This window comes from Canis aureus, chromosome 6 (assembly GCF_053574225.1).
Source record: "Canis aureus isolate CA01 chromosome 6, VMU_Caureus_v.1.0, whole genome shotgun sequence".
Taxonomy (NCBI): Eukaryota; Metazoa; Chordata; class Mammalia; order Carnivora; family Canidae; genus Canis; species Canis aureus.
In genome coordinates this window covers 75,559,504-75,577,867 of record NC_135616.1, presented here as the reverse complement: position 1 = coordinate 75,577,867, position 18,364 = coordinate 75,559,504, and the positions used below count along the sequence as shown (strand labels likewise).

The 18,364-nt window shown below is 32.9% G+C and overlaps 1 protein-coding gene and 1 long non-coding RNA gene across 5 annotated transcripts in view; one reads left to right on the top strand and one right to left on the bottom strand.

Annotated features, from left to right (window-relative positions):
* The window catches only part of LOC144316439 (uncharacterized), a 31,302-nt gene that overhangs the window by 1,673 nt on the left and 11,265 nt on the right, over window positions 1-18,364 (bottom strand). Inside the window, exon 3 of one of the 3 annotated variants that reach the window (XR_013382388.1) lies at window positions 8,970-9,716. The exons of 1 other annotated variant lie outside the window; for it this stretch is intronic. This is a non-coding gene — a long non-coding RNA (uncharacterized LOC144316439). Of the gene's footprint in view, window positions 1-8,969; window positions 9,717-14,106; window positions 16,224-18,364 lie in introns of those variants that run through there. One more of the 3 variants, XR_013382389.1, reaches the window with a different exon arrangement.
* ZBTB41 (zinc finger and BTB domain containing 41) overlaps window positions 1-18,364 on the top strand; it is a 43,854-nt gene that overhangs the window by 18,252 nt on the left and 7,238 nt on the right. For both annotated transcript variants that reach the window (XM_077902337.1, XM_077902338.1), the window contains exons 7-10: window positions 4,062-4,157; window positions 5,513-5,619; window positions 7,076-7,181; window positions 12,611-12,699. In XM_077902337.1, the coding sequence (XP_077758463.1) occupies window positions 4,062-4,157; window positions 5,513-5,619; window positions 7,076-7,181; window positions 12,611-12,699 (398 nt within the window). The remainder of the gene's footprint in view (window positions 1-4,061; window positions 4,158-5,512; window positions 5,620-7,075; window positions 7,182-12,610; window positions 12,700-18,364) is intronic.

The window sequence follows — 18,364 nt, the reverse complement described above, 5'->3', positions numbered from 1 at the left end:
CACATGTAATCATAGGCAGATAGAAGAATTAAAACACAGAAGAAAAGCATTTAACATGGGAGCTAGATGCCAACACAATCATGAAGGAAAAAAAATAAAATCTTGAAGGAAACAGATTATGCAGAAAGAAGAAAACTTGCAAAAAAAAAAAAAAAGAGGTAAACAACAATTATGAGTATCCTCAGTTGGAGATCTATAATCCATTAGACAAGAAAAAGATGCTATGTAAGAGTCACTAACATAACAAATCAGAGCTCCCAGAAATTCCAAGTGTAATAGACAAAGTACAGACTCTAATGGAAGGATTGAAGAACAAAGTTGAGGGAACCTCCCAAAAGGTAGAGCAAATGATACAGAAGTGTGAGACAAGAATTAGAACATTAGAGAACCAGTCAAAAGGCCCAGAAAGGAAAAGCGAACAACGAAAATAGCAAGGGAAAAAAATCATCACTGAATAATTCAAGATAATTTCCCAGAACTGAAGGACATGAGTTGCCAGACTGAAATTACCCATCAAATGCTTAGGACATTAGATGAAAATAAGCCTACCCCAAGATACATCACTGTGATATTTCAGAACACTGGGCACAAAGAGAAGCTTCTGTATGCTTCTAATTGTTCAAGGAAAAAAAGTTACATACATTGAATTATGAATTAGAATTACTTGGACAGCTCTCTGAATAGCAACACTAGATATAAAATGATACAGTAGTACTTTGGATTGGAGATTTCTGAAAGAAAATTATTTCCAGCCTAGAATTCTGTTCTTAGTCAAATTAACAACCAAGCCTGAAGATACATTAAGACATTTTTCATGATTATCAAAAAGTTAGCCTTTGATGTACTCTTTCTCATGAAGCATCTAAAGGAGCTACAGGAAATAGAAATTGTGATACTGGATAGAGGCAAAGGGAATTCATAGGAGATGGTAAATGAAGTTTCCAAGCTGTCAGTTGTGCAAAATGTGTATACAATGGGTAATCAGCGCACAGTGGTGGTAGTAATGCTGCATGACAGATTGAGGGTTGTCATTGCTAAGATCCCTGCTGGCATGTTTCCTCTTTTAAACATTTTTTTTTTAATTTTTATTTATTTATGATAGTCACACAGAGAGAGAGAGAGGCAGAGACATAGGCAGAAGGAGAAGCAGGCTCCATGCAGGCTCCATGCACCAGGAGCCTGACGTGGGATTCGATCCTGGGTCTCCAGGATCGCGCCCTGAGCCAAAGGCAGGCGCTAAACCGCTGCGCCACCCAGGGATCCCTATTTTTTTAAAACATTTTTTTTTTAAATTTTTTGTTTCCTCTTTTAGCTAGGGGACAGAATGCTAGAGTAGGTCTGACCCCCAAATTTTGTTTTAAATTTTATTGTCGTAACAACATTTAACATGAGATCTACCGTCTTAACAAATATTTAAGAGTACAATACAGTATTGTTATTAAGTTACAATCGTATTAAGTTATTAATACAGAATTAACATTGAGTTAAGGCACAATGTTGTACAGCAGACCTCTAGAATTTACCCATCTTGCATAACTGAAACTTTATACCCATTGAATAACAGCTCCCCATTTTCTTCTCCCTGATTCAAATTCTTACCTCTTCTCTGCCACTGTATCATACCTGTATACTTGTTAGTGAGGTTCCTACTATTATATTTATGCCTTGCTACTTGATTTAACTGAGGATATTTGTTTCATTTCACAGAAATATTATGACCTATCATAATAGGTCAGAATATTTATGATCTATCCATGAGAATTACAGGTAGCCCATAGTAAGTTTAGAAGCAAAATCTGTATAGCAGCCTATTCACTTTGACTGTATTTCTGTCAGACTTCTAATACTTGATCCACTCTAGGTTGTCAGATGTTCTGATTGTGATGAACCCTCTGTTTTCCAGTGTTTATTCATGACTCTAACATTGACATGTTAGAAAGGACTCTTGCCAGTTCTCAGGCAAGCTACAGCCAGACTTTAATACAGACACCCTGTTCATGCTGTCTTGTGGCTCTTGAGCTAATAGTGACAATATTGTTAGATTTGTGCTTGCTATTCAGTTTTTCAAAAATATACACTATATTACTTAGTGATACATACTACTAGGTAGTAAAAGAAGAAAGGGAATGGCTAACATAAATGGTTATCTGAGAGATCAAGAAGGAACATGTAGAGGCATCCTGAGATTTAGTAATGTTCTAAGTCTTATTCTGCATTTAAGTGTAGTAATACTATCCTTAGAACAAAATGTACAAATTTTATATCCTTCAGTATATAATATAAAAGTTCCATAATTTTAAAACATTAGAAATGCCACTTTCTTAAAATAACAAATTAATGTAATGGTAAAATAGGAAAATCAGTATCCTATATTTACATGAAAACTTCTAGATTGATACAGTTTATTTTATACATTATAAATTCTTTTTTTCTTAAAGGTCTTTCTATAAAAATAAAAAGTAAACCAAAAACTAAAACAATCTCTCCATCTTTTTACTTTTTAATTACTTAATAGATGGGGGTGTAGGAATAACTTTAGGGATAATTTCCACAAAGTTAAATACACCTGCAGCCACACGTGTCAAGTGTTGGTGGGCCTTGTGGAGGAGCACCATCTACTGGCATGTATCTACTTTCATCTCAGGTTCAGCCTTACCACTCAGAAGATGCAGGATTAAAATAAAAACCAAGTATTAGAAACAGTCAAAAGCCCGAAAAGGTCAGAAACATTTCCCTTTACTTTTTTTCCTTCCAGAATAACTTTGTCTATCCTTACTCAGCACTTGACATGTAGGAAATCTCTGAGTGTTAGAACCAAAGGAAATGCTAGCTATATATTTGGAGCAGCAGTGGTTATACAGTAGCCTACCAAAAGTTCAGAAATAACAGAAGTAAAACCAATGAATCACCAAAGTGGTAACTAGTGAAAGTTTATTGTGCCTACATAAAAAAAAAAGGGTTTGCAAATCAGGACCACTCAAACCAAAACATAGAATGAGACTCAGGTATATTTTTATATGCAGTTTATACAATGAGAAAGCAGTGACTGTTTATTCTTCACAGTGGTTGGTTGTGACATTAGAATTTCTTAAGTGATAAAGAATTGGTTAATAGTTACCTCATATCAACCTTAGGAAGGAGCTTTAAGTTTTGGCTGTGATTTTCAGAGGTATAAACAAATGACCCAGGGCAAGTTATCCTTGCAAAATAAGCTATATTAGGCTTTGTTTGTGGGACTAAACTCATTTTGTCTGCTCAGGGAACTTTCAAGACTGATCTCTTTGTTTTTTATTTTAACAAGCCCATCCTGGGTCAGTAGGGCTGGAAGATTTAAGAATGAGAGTGATTGTATTCTTTATATGATTTCCTTTTTTCACATTGGCATCTAGAAGTTACAAGTTACCTGTAAAGCTCTCTTGCCATAAAACATTCTTTTCACAGATCCTGAGCATGTATTTGAAAGAAATAGTACTGATATACTGGATTGCTTATACATTATTAAATTCTCTACTAAAATTCACATCAGTTTTACTTAATGCAGTAGTAATAATTTATCATTTATCATTGTACTTCTTGATAACTGCTTAAGCTGTATAGTTAAATCCTTGAGCAAACTAATGGCAAAGGAAGCCAAAGTTAATTTGTGTGTGTATGTGTCTTAAAGAAGAGACAAAACAGATGTGATTATATGCTTGTGAGACTAATCCAATAAAAAGCAAAAATACTGTAGGAAAAAAGGAAACTGGTCATAGTATCTGTTAGCTTGAATACCTTTCTGGTAAGCGTTCTGAAAATTGTGTTTGTTTGAGAGAGAGGGAGAACACCAACGGGGGGCAGGGGGCAAAGGAAGAGGGAGAGAGAATATCTTAAGCAGGCTGCACAGCCAGCGTGGATCCCTGTGCAGGGGTTGATCTCATGATCAGCCTGAGATCATGACCTGAGCCAAAATCAAGAATCAGATGCTTAACCAACTGAGCCACCCAGGCACCCCTGGAAATCTATGTTTAATATAAGTATTGACATTAAAAAGTCTTCAGATAAGTATATATTTTTTAACACAGGACTACTTTGAAAGAACATTTAAGAATCCATAGTGGAGAAAAACCTCATCTTTGTAGTATTTGTGGGCAAAGTTTCCGTCATGGAAGTTCATACAGGTAAGTCAAGACATTTTTCCCCTATATTGGGTGAGATAAATTATGTCTTTTTAAAATTATGTCTCTATTTTAATTCTGTTTTGTTGCATGTTATTTGTTGAATTAAAACATTTCTTAGCACTTAAAATCATGCAAAAAAACTTTGACTTTCCCCCTACGTTACAACTTTTAATATTGTCTTTATTCTGTAGTACAAAATATTAAATATTTCATCATCAAGTTTGCTAAATGCTTTACTAAGTCACTATCATATAAATTTATTTCATTACTTTTCTTTGAATCAAAACTCATTAAAACTCTGATTTTCTAATAACCTTAGTATATTTCATTACTCTTAATTATCAAAGAATATTTTGGAATGAAATATGGCAAAATTGAAAACTCTAGGACTCTCAGTTTAGGAAAGTCTTCTGTGTATTAGTTGTAACCTGTGTAACTGTTTTTAAAGCTGAATCCCTGACCACATGTGCCATTTGTGAAACGTTGGCTTTTTCCTGAATAAATAATGTGAGATATATGTACATTTTACATGTTTATTAATGCTCTTAGGGTTTTTAATCTTAAGGCTTAAATGTTTACACTTTCATTTTTTATTTTCCTCTTTTACCTCTTTTTAAATAGAATGTGTCCTCTTTAGATGTAATTCAGTCAGTTTATTGGTTTTAGTTATGAAATCAATATCTGTTTTGGCAACTTGAATGGGAAAACTATTCATTTCACTGGGATATATTTGATAGAGGATTATGGTGCTAAAAATAATTCAAGTTAAATGAATTTTAATAATTTAAACATGTATAACCTGTCCTTGGTGACTATAAAATGAACTACACTTTGGTTAGTATGAAGAAAAGTAGCAAAAACGTGTCAGAAAGTTGATTACTTATAAAATTTAGTAAATTTTTACTTACCAATTTATAAATGGTATCAGTTGTCCAGAAAAGGGTTAATTTTTAATTATTTGCTGTATCACAGGTTTAAGTCACTTACCTTATTTGTCTGATTCTAATTACTTCTGACTCATTCCTACTTTTGCTATCTCTGAAACTCCACCAGTCAGATATACAAAAACTTTATACATTTAGTATGTTTAGTGAAGTAGACTTAGGATCTAAGTCAGGAAGGAATGTCATGTAGACGTAGTGTATATGCAAATGTTGAGATGTCTTTTGAAAAAGTGAGTAGGAACCTTGTAGCCTGGTAGTGAAGGAGTCGGGAAAGATGAAAGTTCAAGAAGTAGAGCAAATAACGTATGAGGGTGAATGGATAAGTAAACAGCCCAGTTTCCCTTAGAGTTAATCAAGATTTTTCCTTGGTGTCACCAGTTTTTATGGTCTTCAATTGTTTTTTCTTTATAGACTTCACTTACGAGTACATCATGATGATAAAAGATACGAATGTGACGAATGTGGGAAAACATTTATTCGTCATGACCACCTTACAAAGCACAAAAAAATACATTCAGGTAAAGGAAGGTGTACTTTGTAATGATGTTTATAAGATCTTTTAAAAAGGCACTTGCAACCACATACTGCATCGTGTTTATGTTGGCTATAATTTAAATAATTTGGCAAATGCTGGTCATAGTCACTTCATTGATAATGCTGATTCTGAAAACCTTTTTTAAAATATCTGAAAGGAACATAATTTTATGACATGTTTTTGTTCACTGTAGTTTTAATCATTTGGTTTCCTTATATGACTACAGACTATATTTTGAAGTTTGTTTTAATCAAATTCTCAAAATTTGCATTTTTGAATATAATGTGAATGTGTGCAGTAATTGATATTGGCATTCCTCTAAAGGGAAATGCCAAGATAACATTTCTCATTTTTATTGGATTTTAAAGAAATTAGCAAAACAGATGTTTGAAGAGAAATGATTATAATTGGGTATTATAGTTTATGTAATAGTGAATTTTTGAAACCCCATCTTTGGAAAAGAGTATGTTAATAATCCTGATCAATTTCGGATCTTTATACTGTATTTATAATTTTTATATTCTGGGGCTTTCTTTCATATTTTCCTCTCAGATTGATGTTCAGGAATGCTAAGAGAGCCAACTATATGAGCACAATAATGGGAAAGAGCCATCTCTATGAGCACAGTAGAACAGGTGATTATTATTATTATAAACATAATCTAAATATAAAGTATGCAATGGCTGTAATTATTTCCTTAAATGATCACGATGAGGTTGCAGTTCTTATCAACACTTTTAAGAGATGCTAACAGTCTGATGACTTTTTCACTGAAATTATGCATTTTCATTTTTAGGAGAAGAATTCTAAATTCCTAATTCTGGAGATGACATGCTTTAATTGCATACTGGATTAAGTTGAAACAGTGGTTTTTTAAAGGCCAAGCCTTTGTAACTGAATATAAGAATAGAGATGAGAAATGGGACTAATCTAGAATTTTACTTCATATTTTATTTTGGCTCATTACAAATAGATGTATGAAATCCCCACAGATGAAAACTATTTTAAAAATAAAGTACAAAGATCTGAAAATTTTCGGGACTTTTTTATCAACAGTAAAACAGCCTATTCTTGATTCAATGTATTTTCACTTGAAGTATTTGACATCTAGACTTAATATATTCCTAAAAAAATTAGTAAGTTTTGGAGTAATTTCATTTATCTTCTCTGTAACATTGAAAGGTTAAGATTTTAAGTCTATAGCAAAAAACATATTTGTTGTTTTTCCAAGTGGGGAAAAGGGCTCACATCCATGAAAATAAGCATAGATTTATTGAAGAAAGGTATTTGAGTAGGGAATATAAAACAAATAGCTCAGAATAAAGGGTTACTTTTCTGGTATATTTCCTACCATGTTATCTTAACATTTGGTAATATATTTCTGGAGGGACAAACTGAAGTGCATATCATATTATAATCAAAATATTTGGGTCTTTAAGGTGAGAAGGCCCATCAGTGTGAAGAATGTGGAAAATGTTTTGGTCGTAGGGATCATCTCACTGTTCATTACAAAAGTGTACACCTGGGAGAAAAAGTGTGGCAAAAGTAAGTGAAAAAGCAGTTTCTCATAATTACTATATTGGATAACTATAGGTTAGAGGAATTCTATAGCTTCTCTGCTGACCTAACAGAATTGAATGAAACATTTTTGTTTTGTTTTCAGTTGACTCAAGGCTGGGAGGTGGTAGACAGTGAAGTTAATTGCTAATATAAAATCTTGGCATTCTTTGGGCATTTCATTTATCTTTGGTTGCTGTGGCTCTTATCTAAAAATATAAATGTGCTGCTTATATATTATACTTAATAAGAGCAATTTTTGGGACATGTTTCTCATCAGAACTTAGATTTCTTTTTATCACACTGATCATTTAAAAATGGTATTTTATGTGAAGGAGGCATGTGCTGTCCTGAACACCAACTTTTTTTTTTTTTTAATTCCAGTATACTTAACATACAGTGTTATATTAGTTTCAGATGTACAATATAGCAATTCAGCAATTCTGTATATATTCATTGATCATCACGAAAAATGTACTTTTAAATCTCTTCACCTATTTCACCCATCCCCCTGCCCACCTCTCTCGGGTAACTATCAGTTTATTCTCCGAAGAGTCTGTTTTTTTTTTGTTTTTTGTTTTTTGTTTTTTCTTTTTAACACCAAATTTTTAATAAAATTTAGATATTTGGATTTAACTGAGATTAGTTGTTGAGTGTAAAATGTTCAGAGAATCCGTGTTCTTGCACAAGGTGTTTGGAACAAAAGCTAAGGTACCAAGAAAGGTAGGTTAATAGCACTGAGCATGATCAACAAAATATACATAGTATCTTTAAATGTGGTAAATGATAGACCTCTTTGAAGAAGAGTAGGAAGTGTTGATTTGTATCCAGTTTTTGTATTCTCATATGCTGGTTTATTGTTTCACTGATTTTGTTCAGTGATTCACTTATTGAATCAATGTATTCATTGTAGTCATTGAATTCTTCTATTCATGAGGTAATAGGAATCCTGCAAAGTGCTAGGATAGAAAGATAAACATGATCCTGTATAGAAAAAGAAATAAGGGAGCACCAGGATGGTTCTGTCAGTTAAGCATCCAACTCTTGATTTTGGCTCAGATCATGATCTCGGAATTGTGAGATCCAGCCCTGCGTCAGCTTGTCCCTCTCCCTCTGTTCTTCCCCTTGATCATGTGCACTATCTCTCAAATAAATAAATACTTAAAATCTTAAAAAAAAAAAAAGGAAATAAGAATTTAAACATATTGTAGGAATGGCTGGAAAATAGACTGAACTGCAGACTCACTTGCTCCTGAGATTCTGTAACTTTTCTCAACCCCTTTATACCTTGAAAATCATTCACTATCTCAGGAACTCTTGTTATATAAATTATAATATAAAACTATATTATTGTTTAAATAAATTATATAAATTGTAATAGAAATTCAATTGAGAAAAAAATGTATTAATTCACTTAAAAATAGTAATATACTCATGCTCACGTAAAAAGCAATTTGTGAAAAAGAGCTATTTTACAAAACAAATTAAAAAATATTAAAAGAGTGGCATGTTTTACATTTTTGTAAATCTCTAATGGCTTAATAGACAGTTGGATTATCATATCTGCTGCCATGTGTTATTTTGTTTGAAGTAAATGAAGAAAATCTAGCCTCTCTGTATACATAGTTGGTAAAAGGAGGAGTATTATGATAGCAGTCTTAGGTAATTGTGGATATTAGTCTTTGCTACTACACCAAAACAGTTTAATTACTAGTTTCTTAAAGGTAGTTGAAAGGTGCAATCTGAAACAAGATTAATGAAGTTTTCATACTCTGTTGTAGTATATTGGTCTTGTACTTGAATGGATTTTTTTTACCTACACATATTATAAAATGATGTATTGTCATTTGGAAAATATGGGTTCACTAAGTTATGCCAATTTTCTAAATGCTAGCACATTTCATAGTGCAGGATCAACAAATCACATTTGTTAATATTGCCTCTAGTTTCTCAGAAAGGAGTGTTGGAAAGCTGTCAAGATCACAAGGGTCAGATGCAAGTTTTCCCAAAAAAAGTTTTTTAAAGATTTAATTAGAAAGAGACAGACAGAATGAGCAGTGGGGAGGGGCAGAGGGGGAGAGAGAGAGAAGTAAACTCCCTGCTGAACAGGAAGCTTAATGCAGGGCTCGATCCCAGGACCTGGAGATCATGACCTGAGCCAAAGGCAGATGCTTTACTGACTGAGCCAATCAGGTGCCCCAGCCTATTCTCCAAAATTTTTATACTAGCTTGAAAGCTCAAACTCATCGTTGTTGGAAATATTGTCATTTTTTCCCCTTGAAGTAACAGGTTTACTTCCTTTAATTTTTGTGAAAATATCTGCCAAATACTCAAGTCTCTAGTTGTGACTTGTCTTTCATTCTTTCAAGTAAAATGATATTTCATGGAGAAAATGGCTACTTCAGCTCACAAATCAGACTCATGAGTGCTTTTCTTTGAGATAACTGTTGTACTTTGGTATGCAGTAGAAGTGCTTCTTGTGTAGTTCCACTTCATCACAGCGAACATTAAAAAGGCCACATTCTGAAAGGTTGGAATTTAGTAAAATTAGTAATTTAACTCCTTTATCATTTTTTTTTCTTTCTGTTAATACATGGTGGTGAAGAGTACAATGACCATTGGTACATTTTAGTATCACTACCTTGTTTGGAGTTGAGGTGCCAGCACTTTTACCTACCATGCCTTGTATATGTCATTAGTGTAAATGTCAATGCAATGAAAAAGGCAAATAATGTTATGGTATTATTTTGAAAATAACTTTGGTCTTGTAAACCTTATGAAAGAACTTTGGGATTCCCTCACTGCCACCAGAGCCTATGGGCCTATCTATTGTACTGAATAATTATGGAACCAGAACCTGTAGGTTCCACTTTCTACAAGGGTTGGCTAATGGTGGATCTAGAATATGAAGCCTTGTATATCATTTTATGGAACCAGTACTTAGTCCTATGTGATAAAAAGCCATTGAAGTTTTTAAACAAGAGAGTGACACAGTTGGATTTCTTTTGCGGTAGGTCACTCTTACGGATGTATGGAGGCTGGATTTGTGGTGGATAAACTGAGGCAAGTAAATCAACCAGTTGGAAGGCTGTTAGAATTTAGGAAAAAGATGGTGAGGGCCTAACTAGGGAGTAGCATTAGTAATAAATAGCAGAAGATACTTATTTGAAAAATACTTAAGTCTTTTGAGAGAATGGGAATAGTTATGTATGGATAATTCATATTTTAAAGGAATTCCTCTTTTCAGGTGGGTGGTTGATAAACCAGCCACTGAGAGAATACAGAAGATGGACTAAGTTTACGGAGGAAGATGAGTTGTTTGGTGTATATTGACTTTGAGATGCTTAATAGAAACTCAAACAGGAAATGTGATAGGTAAATCTAAGTCTAACTCTCAGGAGTGAAGTCTGACCTATGGATAAAGATTTATATGTGAACACATAAAAGTAGATTATCCAGGGAAAGAATGTGGAATGATGAAGGTTAGCACCCCCTCCGCCTACCCATTATTTTCTAATGTTTCTTCTTCCCTTTTGAACACTTTTAAATGGTGACTCTATTTCAGTATCCACTTCTCCACTTTCCATTCACTGTAACAAGCTGTTGTGTATGACTTCTGATTTTACTGTACCTCTTAAATCGCTGTCAGTATAAGTTCCTTTTTGCCACCTGCAATTGACATCTTTAAGTCCTTTACACATTGGGCATCTCAGCTTCATTTGGAACTGTTTATCATTCCTATCCTGAAGCTCTATACTCTAGCATCCCTGTGAGAAGGGAGAGCTGATCCATCTAGATCTTTGTAGATTTTATCTTTATCCTATGTTCACTGTGGGGCAATTAAATGAGCATATCTGTGTTCAAAACTTCACTCCATTCATAGTGTAGACCCAGATTTCTTAGCCACACCACTAAGACAGTTTGGGCCAAATAATTCTTAGTTGGAAAGGTGTCCTGTAAAGTGTAGGATGTTTATCAGTATTCCTGGCTTCTGTCCACCAGATGGCAGTAGCACCTACCCCGGGTTGTGAAAACCAAAAATGTCTTTAAGCATTGCTAACTGCCCCATGGAAGTCAAAATTGCCCCTAGTTGAGTACCCCTGCATCTATTTCTGTGCCTGCCCATGGTGACTCTGTATCTCTTTTTGAATTTACTATTGATATGAATGGAACAAGACAAACCAAGCATACTGGTTACAAATCTTTTGCTAGGTTTATCAGTGACACTCCCAAGTCACTAAATCTAGATTATATTTTTAAATGTCTGTTTTATCAAGTAGAAGTAAGTTTCTGGAAGACAGGACCTTGCATAGAGTTTTTGTAGCCACTTTATAAATGTTGAGTTGAATGAATTGAAAAGTATGAATGCCATTTGAAACCTTGGGCATACTATTGCTATTGAATATTGGTAACAATCTGCTAACCATTCCAGTAAGACTCAGTAGATATGTTAAGAGCAAAGTGTCTTACAGAATATTACAGCTGCATATATTTGAGTTAATTATTTTCCCATATACTCATCAGATATGAATTAGTTCCAAGGTGAGATGATGGGCTTTCCTAATAACCACAACTTAAATGCTAATCATTTTACAAATATCTTACTCCTCATAATGAAATTGCGATCTAGGATTTTTAATTCACAAACACAAATTCTTAGGTACTACATTTCACTGCCTGATAAGGCAGCTTTGAGTAATTTACAGCTTTTTATGTCTATTCATCTGTAATAAAAATAAAGGACTGGTATCTCATTCTTTTAAAATTTAGGTATAAAATTTAAGTTTGTAATATTTATTATTTGTGTTATTAAGTGAACCAGTTAGAGCAGTGTTACTTTTTTGATGAAGGCACATTTTGAGACTGCTGCAGTTTCTCTTCATTCGGCTCCAACATCTATTTTTTGAATTTAATTAAGGTATACTGTATGTCCATAAAAATTCATTCTTTGTAGTGTATTGTTCCACAAGTTTTTTCAGTTGCATGCAGTCATGTAATCATTACCACAGTCGAAATACAGTGTAGTTCCATCACCCCTAAATTTCTACCAGACCTTTTTGTTCAACTCCTTTTTTCTTTCTTCAACCCATCATTGATCTGTTTCTGTCCCTATAATTTTTCCTTTGATGTTTTTAATAGCAAGTAATAATAATACAGAAGGTCAATGATTTAAATTTTAAAACTAAGTTGTTTAAAGTTAGAAGTCTAAGGACCTCTTTTTATAGATTTGTTTGTTGAATGTAACTGGTGGAGGAAGAATCAGAGATAAAGTTGGTACTTTAAAAGTATTTCCACATTCCTTTGGAATTCTGTGCTTTATTACTGTGAGAACTATAAGTAACTTTAGTAAATAATCTTATAACCTTTTTTCATGATGTTAAATTTATATTGAAAACAACCTTTTTTATGTTTCTTAGATACAAAGCAACCTTTCATCAATGTGATGTTTGTAAGAAAATTTTTAAAGGCAAATCAAGTCTAGAAATGCATTTTCGGACTCATTCAGGTAAAAGTTAGTGGGTACTTTAATATCTTTATGTAATTGGGAGTAAAATATGGACATTTAAACCTTGTTCTTCTTGGTTAAATTGTTCTTGGTTAAATTTTCCCTTTACGATTTTTACTTATTATGTTAAAATTGGCATCATAAATGAGCAATATTCTGCCCATCAATTCTCTACAAGCTTCAATAGTTTTGAATATTGTGGAATTTGGGCAGATTTTTCTCCTTGGGAATTTACTCAACTTTTAGCTCTAATTTTCCCCTTTTCTGGATGTTTATGTTTGCTCTTTCTGTGTGTAATTCTCTACAGACATTCCTTTTTTTCTTTTTTCTGTTTTAAAATACCCAGATATGATTTGATCGTCTTGCTTATTACCAAGTTACCCTGTAAACTACCCTTTTCACATAGTGGGTTGTGACTTATTAGAATTCCGATTGCTCCATGTTTTCACCAACACTTGATACTGTCTTTGTTTTAAGCCATTCTGATGGGTATGTAGCACTGTCTCCGAGTGGCTTTAATGTGCATCTCTCTGAAAGTAATGATACTGACACCTTCCCATGCACTCATTTGAATATCCTCTTTCTTGGAACACCTGATTCATTCTTCTGCTGCTTTTCTTAAACTGGATTGTCTGTCTTTTTCTAATTGATTTATAGGAGTTCTTTCTGTATTCTGGATATGAGTCCATTGCTGGATATCTAAATTGCAAATTTATTCTACTCTGTGGCTTTCTTCTTCACTGTAGTAATGATATCTCTCAGTGACTGAAGTTCTTGAATTTTATAGAAGGCATGTGTCAGGGTTTTTCTTTTTCCAGTTAGGTTCTTACTGTATCCTTTTGAAGAAATTTTTGCTTATTTCAAGGCTGTTAATATTTTTTTCTCTTACCTTTTAGATGTTTTAATTTAGATATTTAGATTATGAACCTTCTCTAAGTTACTTTTGTGTTCATTATTAGGCAAAGGTCAGAGTTCCTTTTTTACTTTTCTCTTTTTACATGTAGCTATCTAATTACCCTAGAACCATTTATTAGAAAGACCATCCTTTTTTTACAGCATTTTATTGGTGTATGTGTTTTAAATTAAGAGATCATATATATTGGTTTGTTGCTGGGCTCTGTTCAGTTCTTTTGTACTATATCCTTGTACCATTGCTATACATTTAAATTACTGTGACTTTTGACATCTAGTACTGTAGGTTATCCAGCTTTGTTCTTTTTTGATGTCTTTATTCTTGTTTATGTTTTTATATAAATTTGAAACATTAATTTCCAAACATAAACACCTGCTAGGAATGTTATTAGAATATCATTGAGTATATAACCAATTTTTCCCTAATTGATTATCTTTATAATATTGAATGAATCATCCAATCCATGGACAATCCCTACATTAACTTAAGTCCTTTTAATTGTTTCTCAAAGGTGTTACACTTTTGCGGGGTACCTGACTGGCTCATTCGGTGAGGCATGTGACTCTTGCATGAAGCCTACTTTTAAAAAAAAGTTATAGTTTTTTAGTGTAGATATCTTACACATTTTTATTACATTTATATCTAGATGTCTGATTTTTTTGTACAAAATTTTATAAACTGTATTTTTATTTGTATTTGTTTCTGATGTATAGAAATGCAGTTGAGTTCCCATGTTGACTTTATATCCAATGACTTTGCTAAGTTCTCATATTTTTATAGTTTAGCTCTTTTTGGATTTTCCAAGTATACAAACTGGCCATCTGTGAATAGTGACAATTTAATTTCTTCCTTTTTAAGTCCTTTTATTTCCCTGTTGGCCTTATTGCTTTGGTTGACATCACCAATAGTATATGAATAGAAATACTGATAGTGGCCATTTGTCTTATTCTCAATCTCCAGGGAAAAGCTTTCAGTATTTTATTATCAAGTATGATGTTTCTATATATTTTATAGGTTACTGTTTCTCAGTCAGATAAATTACCATCCATTCCTAATTTATTAAGAGTGTCATGAATAGATATTGAATTTAATCAAAATTTTTTCTGCATTTATTGAGGTGATCATATCTTTATCCTTTATTAATGAGATAAATTACATTAACTAATTTTTTAATATTAGATCTTTCATTCCTGAAATAAACACAAATTGATCATGTATTATCCAATTACTATATAGTTTAATTTGCTTATAATTTGTGTCTTTTTTTTTCTTTTTTTGGTCTGTGTTGATTTAGATGTAGTCCCTTTTTTTTTTTTTTTTTTTTTTCCCCCTTGTAGTGTTCCTGACAGGTTTTTATTAAGACTGTGCTGGCCTCAAAAAATGATTTGGGAAATGACACATCATTTTTAAATGAAATGGAGGAGTTTATGTAAAGTTGGCATTATTTCCTTATTCATACTTGGAGGAATTCACTGATAAATCCCTCTGAATCTATTTTCTTTGGAGAATGACTTCAGTGAAAGATTCTTTAATAGTTACAGAGCTGTCAAACCTTTTTTTCTTATTTTTAAATAACTCTAAAATATGAAGTCTATCAGCAGAATTCAAGGTATCATATATATATTTTAGTGACTATAGAATTTTTTTTTTATTTTTCCCTTGTTTATACATGTTTTTTATTTCACTTCTTTTTATCAAAAAATTTTTTGGCATTAATTTCTGTTTTTCCCTAGCTTTTCTACATCAATCCCTAACTTGTTAAATTTTAGCATTTCTTTTTTTTTCTTATTTTTTCTTGTATGTATTTTAAAGTTCTATGTTGCCCCCTAAACACTATTTTAATTAGATTCCACACTTTACTTTCTGGTTCATGTTTTTATTCCAATTCATTTACAATATTTTCTAATGTATATTCTTTATTCTCTGATTTATAGCTTATTTTTTAATTGCATTGCTCAATTCCTAAATATTAGTGTTTTCTAAGTATTTTTACATCGCTGATGTTGTGATATATGTTTTCTGTCTTTTTGCTTCTAATCTTTCTGTGGATCTGTATTTAAGATGGGTGTTTAGAACATCATTTTATTATCTCTTATGACAATCGCTTTTAATTAGGATGAGTTTAGTCATTAAAATTTTACATAATACTTATTTGGGTTTAAACCTGTCATGCTATTTGTCCCATCTGTTCCTTGATACTTTCTTTCCCTTGTCTTCGCTTCCTTGTAATCATGGAGAATTTTTATTATACATTTTCCCCTCAGTTAGCTTGTTAATTGTATGTTCTTGCATTGTTCTTTAGTAGTCACCCTAAAGATTGCTGTGTATATTATATTCATAAAATATTAGAGTCTAAAGTTAATTCTTTATCAATTTCTAGACAATTCAAAGATTGTAAAACACCTTTATCTCACTTTTATGCATGTTATGTATTTTAATTCTACATATACTTTAAACCACATAAGACATTATATTTTGGTTCGGTTTAAATAATCCATATTATTTATTTTAAACCATGTATTTGTCCTTTACTGTTTGCTGCTTTCTGCACTTGCATTCTTCCACCTAGTATTTTTTCTTTCTTCATGAAGAACTCCTTTGGTGTGGATATCTGCAGGATAAGTAACCAGTTCTCTTAGGTTTTGATTATCTAAAATGTTTTTATTTTTCTTCATGGAGAATACTTTTTCTCACTATAGAATTTACTTTAGTAGTTAATTTTCTTTGAACATTCTAAGTATGTCATTTTTTCCTCTTTGAACTTTTGTTTTTGTTAAAAAGTATACTGTTATTGTTGCTCATTTAAAGGAAATGTCTCTTTAATTGTTTAATTGGCTGCTCTTTAAGATTTTTCTGTCTTTAATTTTTAGTAGTTTTATTTTGGTGTGTCCAGATGTGCTTTTTGCTATTTTTTTAAAAATTTTGTTTTGTTTTGTTTTGTTTTGGGTGTATATGTATGTGTGTGTGTGTTTTTTAATGAGGTTTGTAGAACTTGTTGCATTTGTGACTTAAGATGTCTTTCTTTTGTTTAAGAAGATTCTTAGCTGGTTTTTCTTTCAAATACTGCTTTTGCTCTATGCTCTCTCCTTTTTCTGGTACTCCAATTTATGTATGTAAGATATCTTATTTTGGGTTTTATATATCTCATGCTCTTTCTGTATTTCTTTTTTTAATTTCATTTTTTAGAGGGAGAAAAAGCATGACACAGGTAGGAGGGGCAAAGGGAGATGGAGAGAGAAAATCTTAGGCAGGCTCCACACCCAGCCCAGAGCCCCATGCAAGGCTTGTTTTCATGATCCTGAGATCATGACCTGAGCTGAAATCAAGTTAGACACTTAACCAGCTGAGCCACCCAGGCACCCCTCTTTCTGTATTTTCAATCCTCTTTTTCTGGGTGCTTCCATATGGATAACTGCTATTGATCCGTTTACCATTGTACTAAGTATTTCTTTTGTGGTGTCAAATTTGCTATTAAATCCATCTACTGAATTACTCAATTTTATTTATCTGTTCCAGAATTTCCTTTTTCCCATAGATTCCAATTCTGTGGTGAAATTTTCTTTCTCTATGTTTTCTTGAACATATTAATCCTATTCATTTTAATATTCTAGTCTACATAATTTTTCTTCACCTTTAGGTGTATCTTTTATCTTTTTGTTACCCCTTCTTTTGGCACTTGGTCATTTGGTTCTGTTTCTTGATATGCTTGACAGTTGTGAATTGAACTTCAGATTTTGTGAATGAAAAATTGTAGAGGCTTTTCAAGTTGTATTCTTTCCCAGATATATTCAATTTTCTTGTCGCAGGTGCACAGACTGAGATGGCATTGATCTCTTTTGGTCTATTTCTACTCTACCTTTCTTCTGGTTCATCATGATTCTGGGGTCTCAACTGAAGTATGATGTTTGTACCAGAGTCTCCCCATTTTGGTGAAACTTAAACTCTAATCTTTGTCTCCCCAGTGCCCTTGGGATTGCTGCCATATATCTGTTTAACTGTTCAGTTTCCTAGCTTCTGGTTTCTAGCTATCTTATCCAGCAAATGTTCATCTTGGGTGTTGGCATATATAGGTATTTTTGTTCATTTCTCCGTTGTTCTTTCCTTTCCAGGCTCTTGACCCCTTAAACCCTTGTTAGTTCCAAACTCCAGCTTTTATCTTCCCATTCTAGTGGAATGTCATGAGGTCCTCAGCTGCCACTTGGACTCTGTTTCCCCATATATTCAATCTGAAAGTACATTGAGGAGAGAAAACACCTTTCTATCTACCTGTGTCTCCAGAATCTTGGCCTCTTACATCCTGACTGCCTTTTTGGTACTTCAATGCCTCAAAGGATTAGATTTTTTTTTTTTTTTTTTTTTGAGTTTTTAAAGATCTTGTTTCTTCTCCCCTTCACTGGCAAGAGACATAGTGGGACATAAACTACTCCCATCAAGTCTGAATTCTCAATTTATATTCCAATATACTAATTTTTAATATCTAAACACAACTGATCCACTGGAAGACATTTTTTAATTCTAAAGGTTTTGTTTTTATTTATTTAGAGAGCATTCATGAGGGGAGGAGTAAAGGGAGAGGGGAGGAAAGCATCTCTAGCAGACTCTGTGCTGAGCACAGAGCCTAATGCAGGGCTTGATCTCATGATTCTGAGATGATGACTGAAGCCGAAATCAAGAATTGGACACTTAACTGACTGAGCCACTCACGTGTCCCAACAGTTTTTAATTCTAAAAACTCATAAGCTACTCTGATTT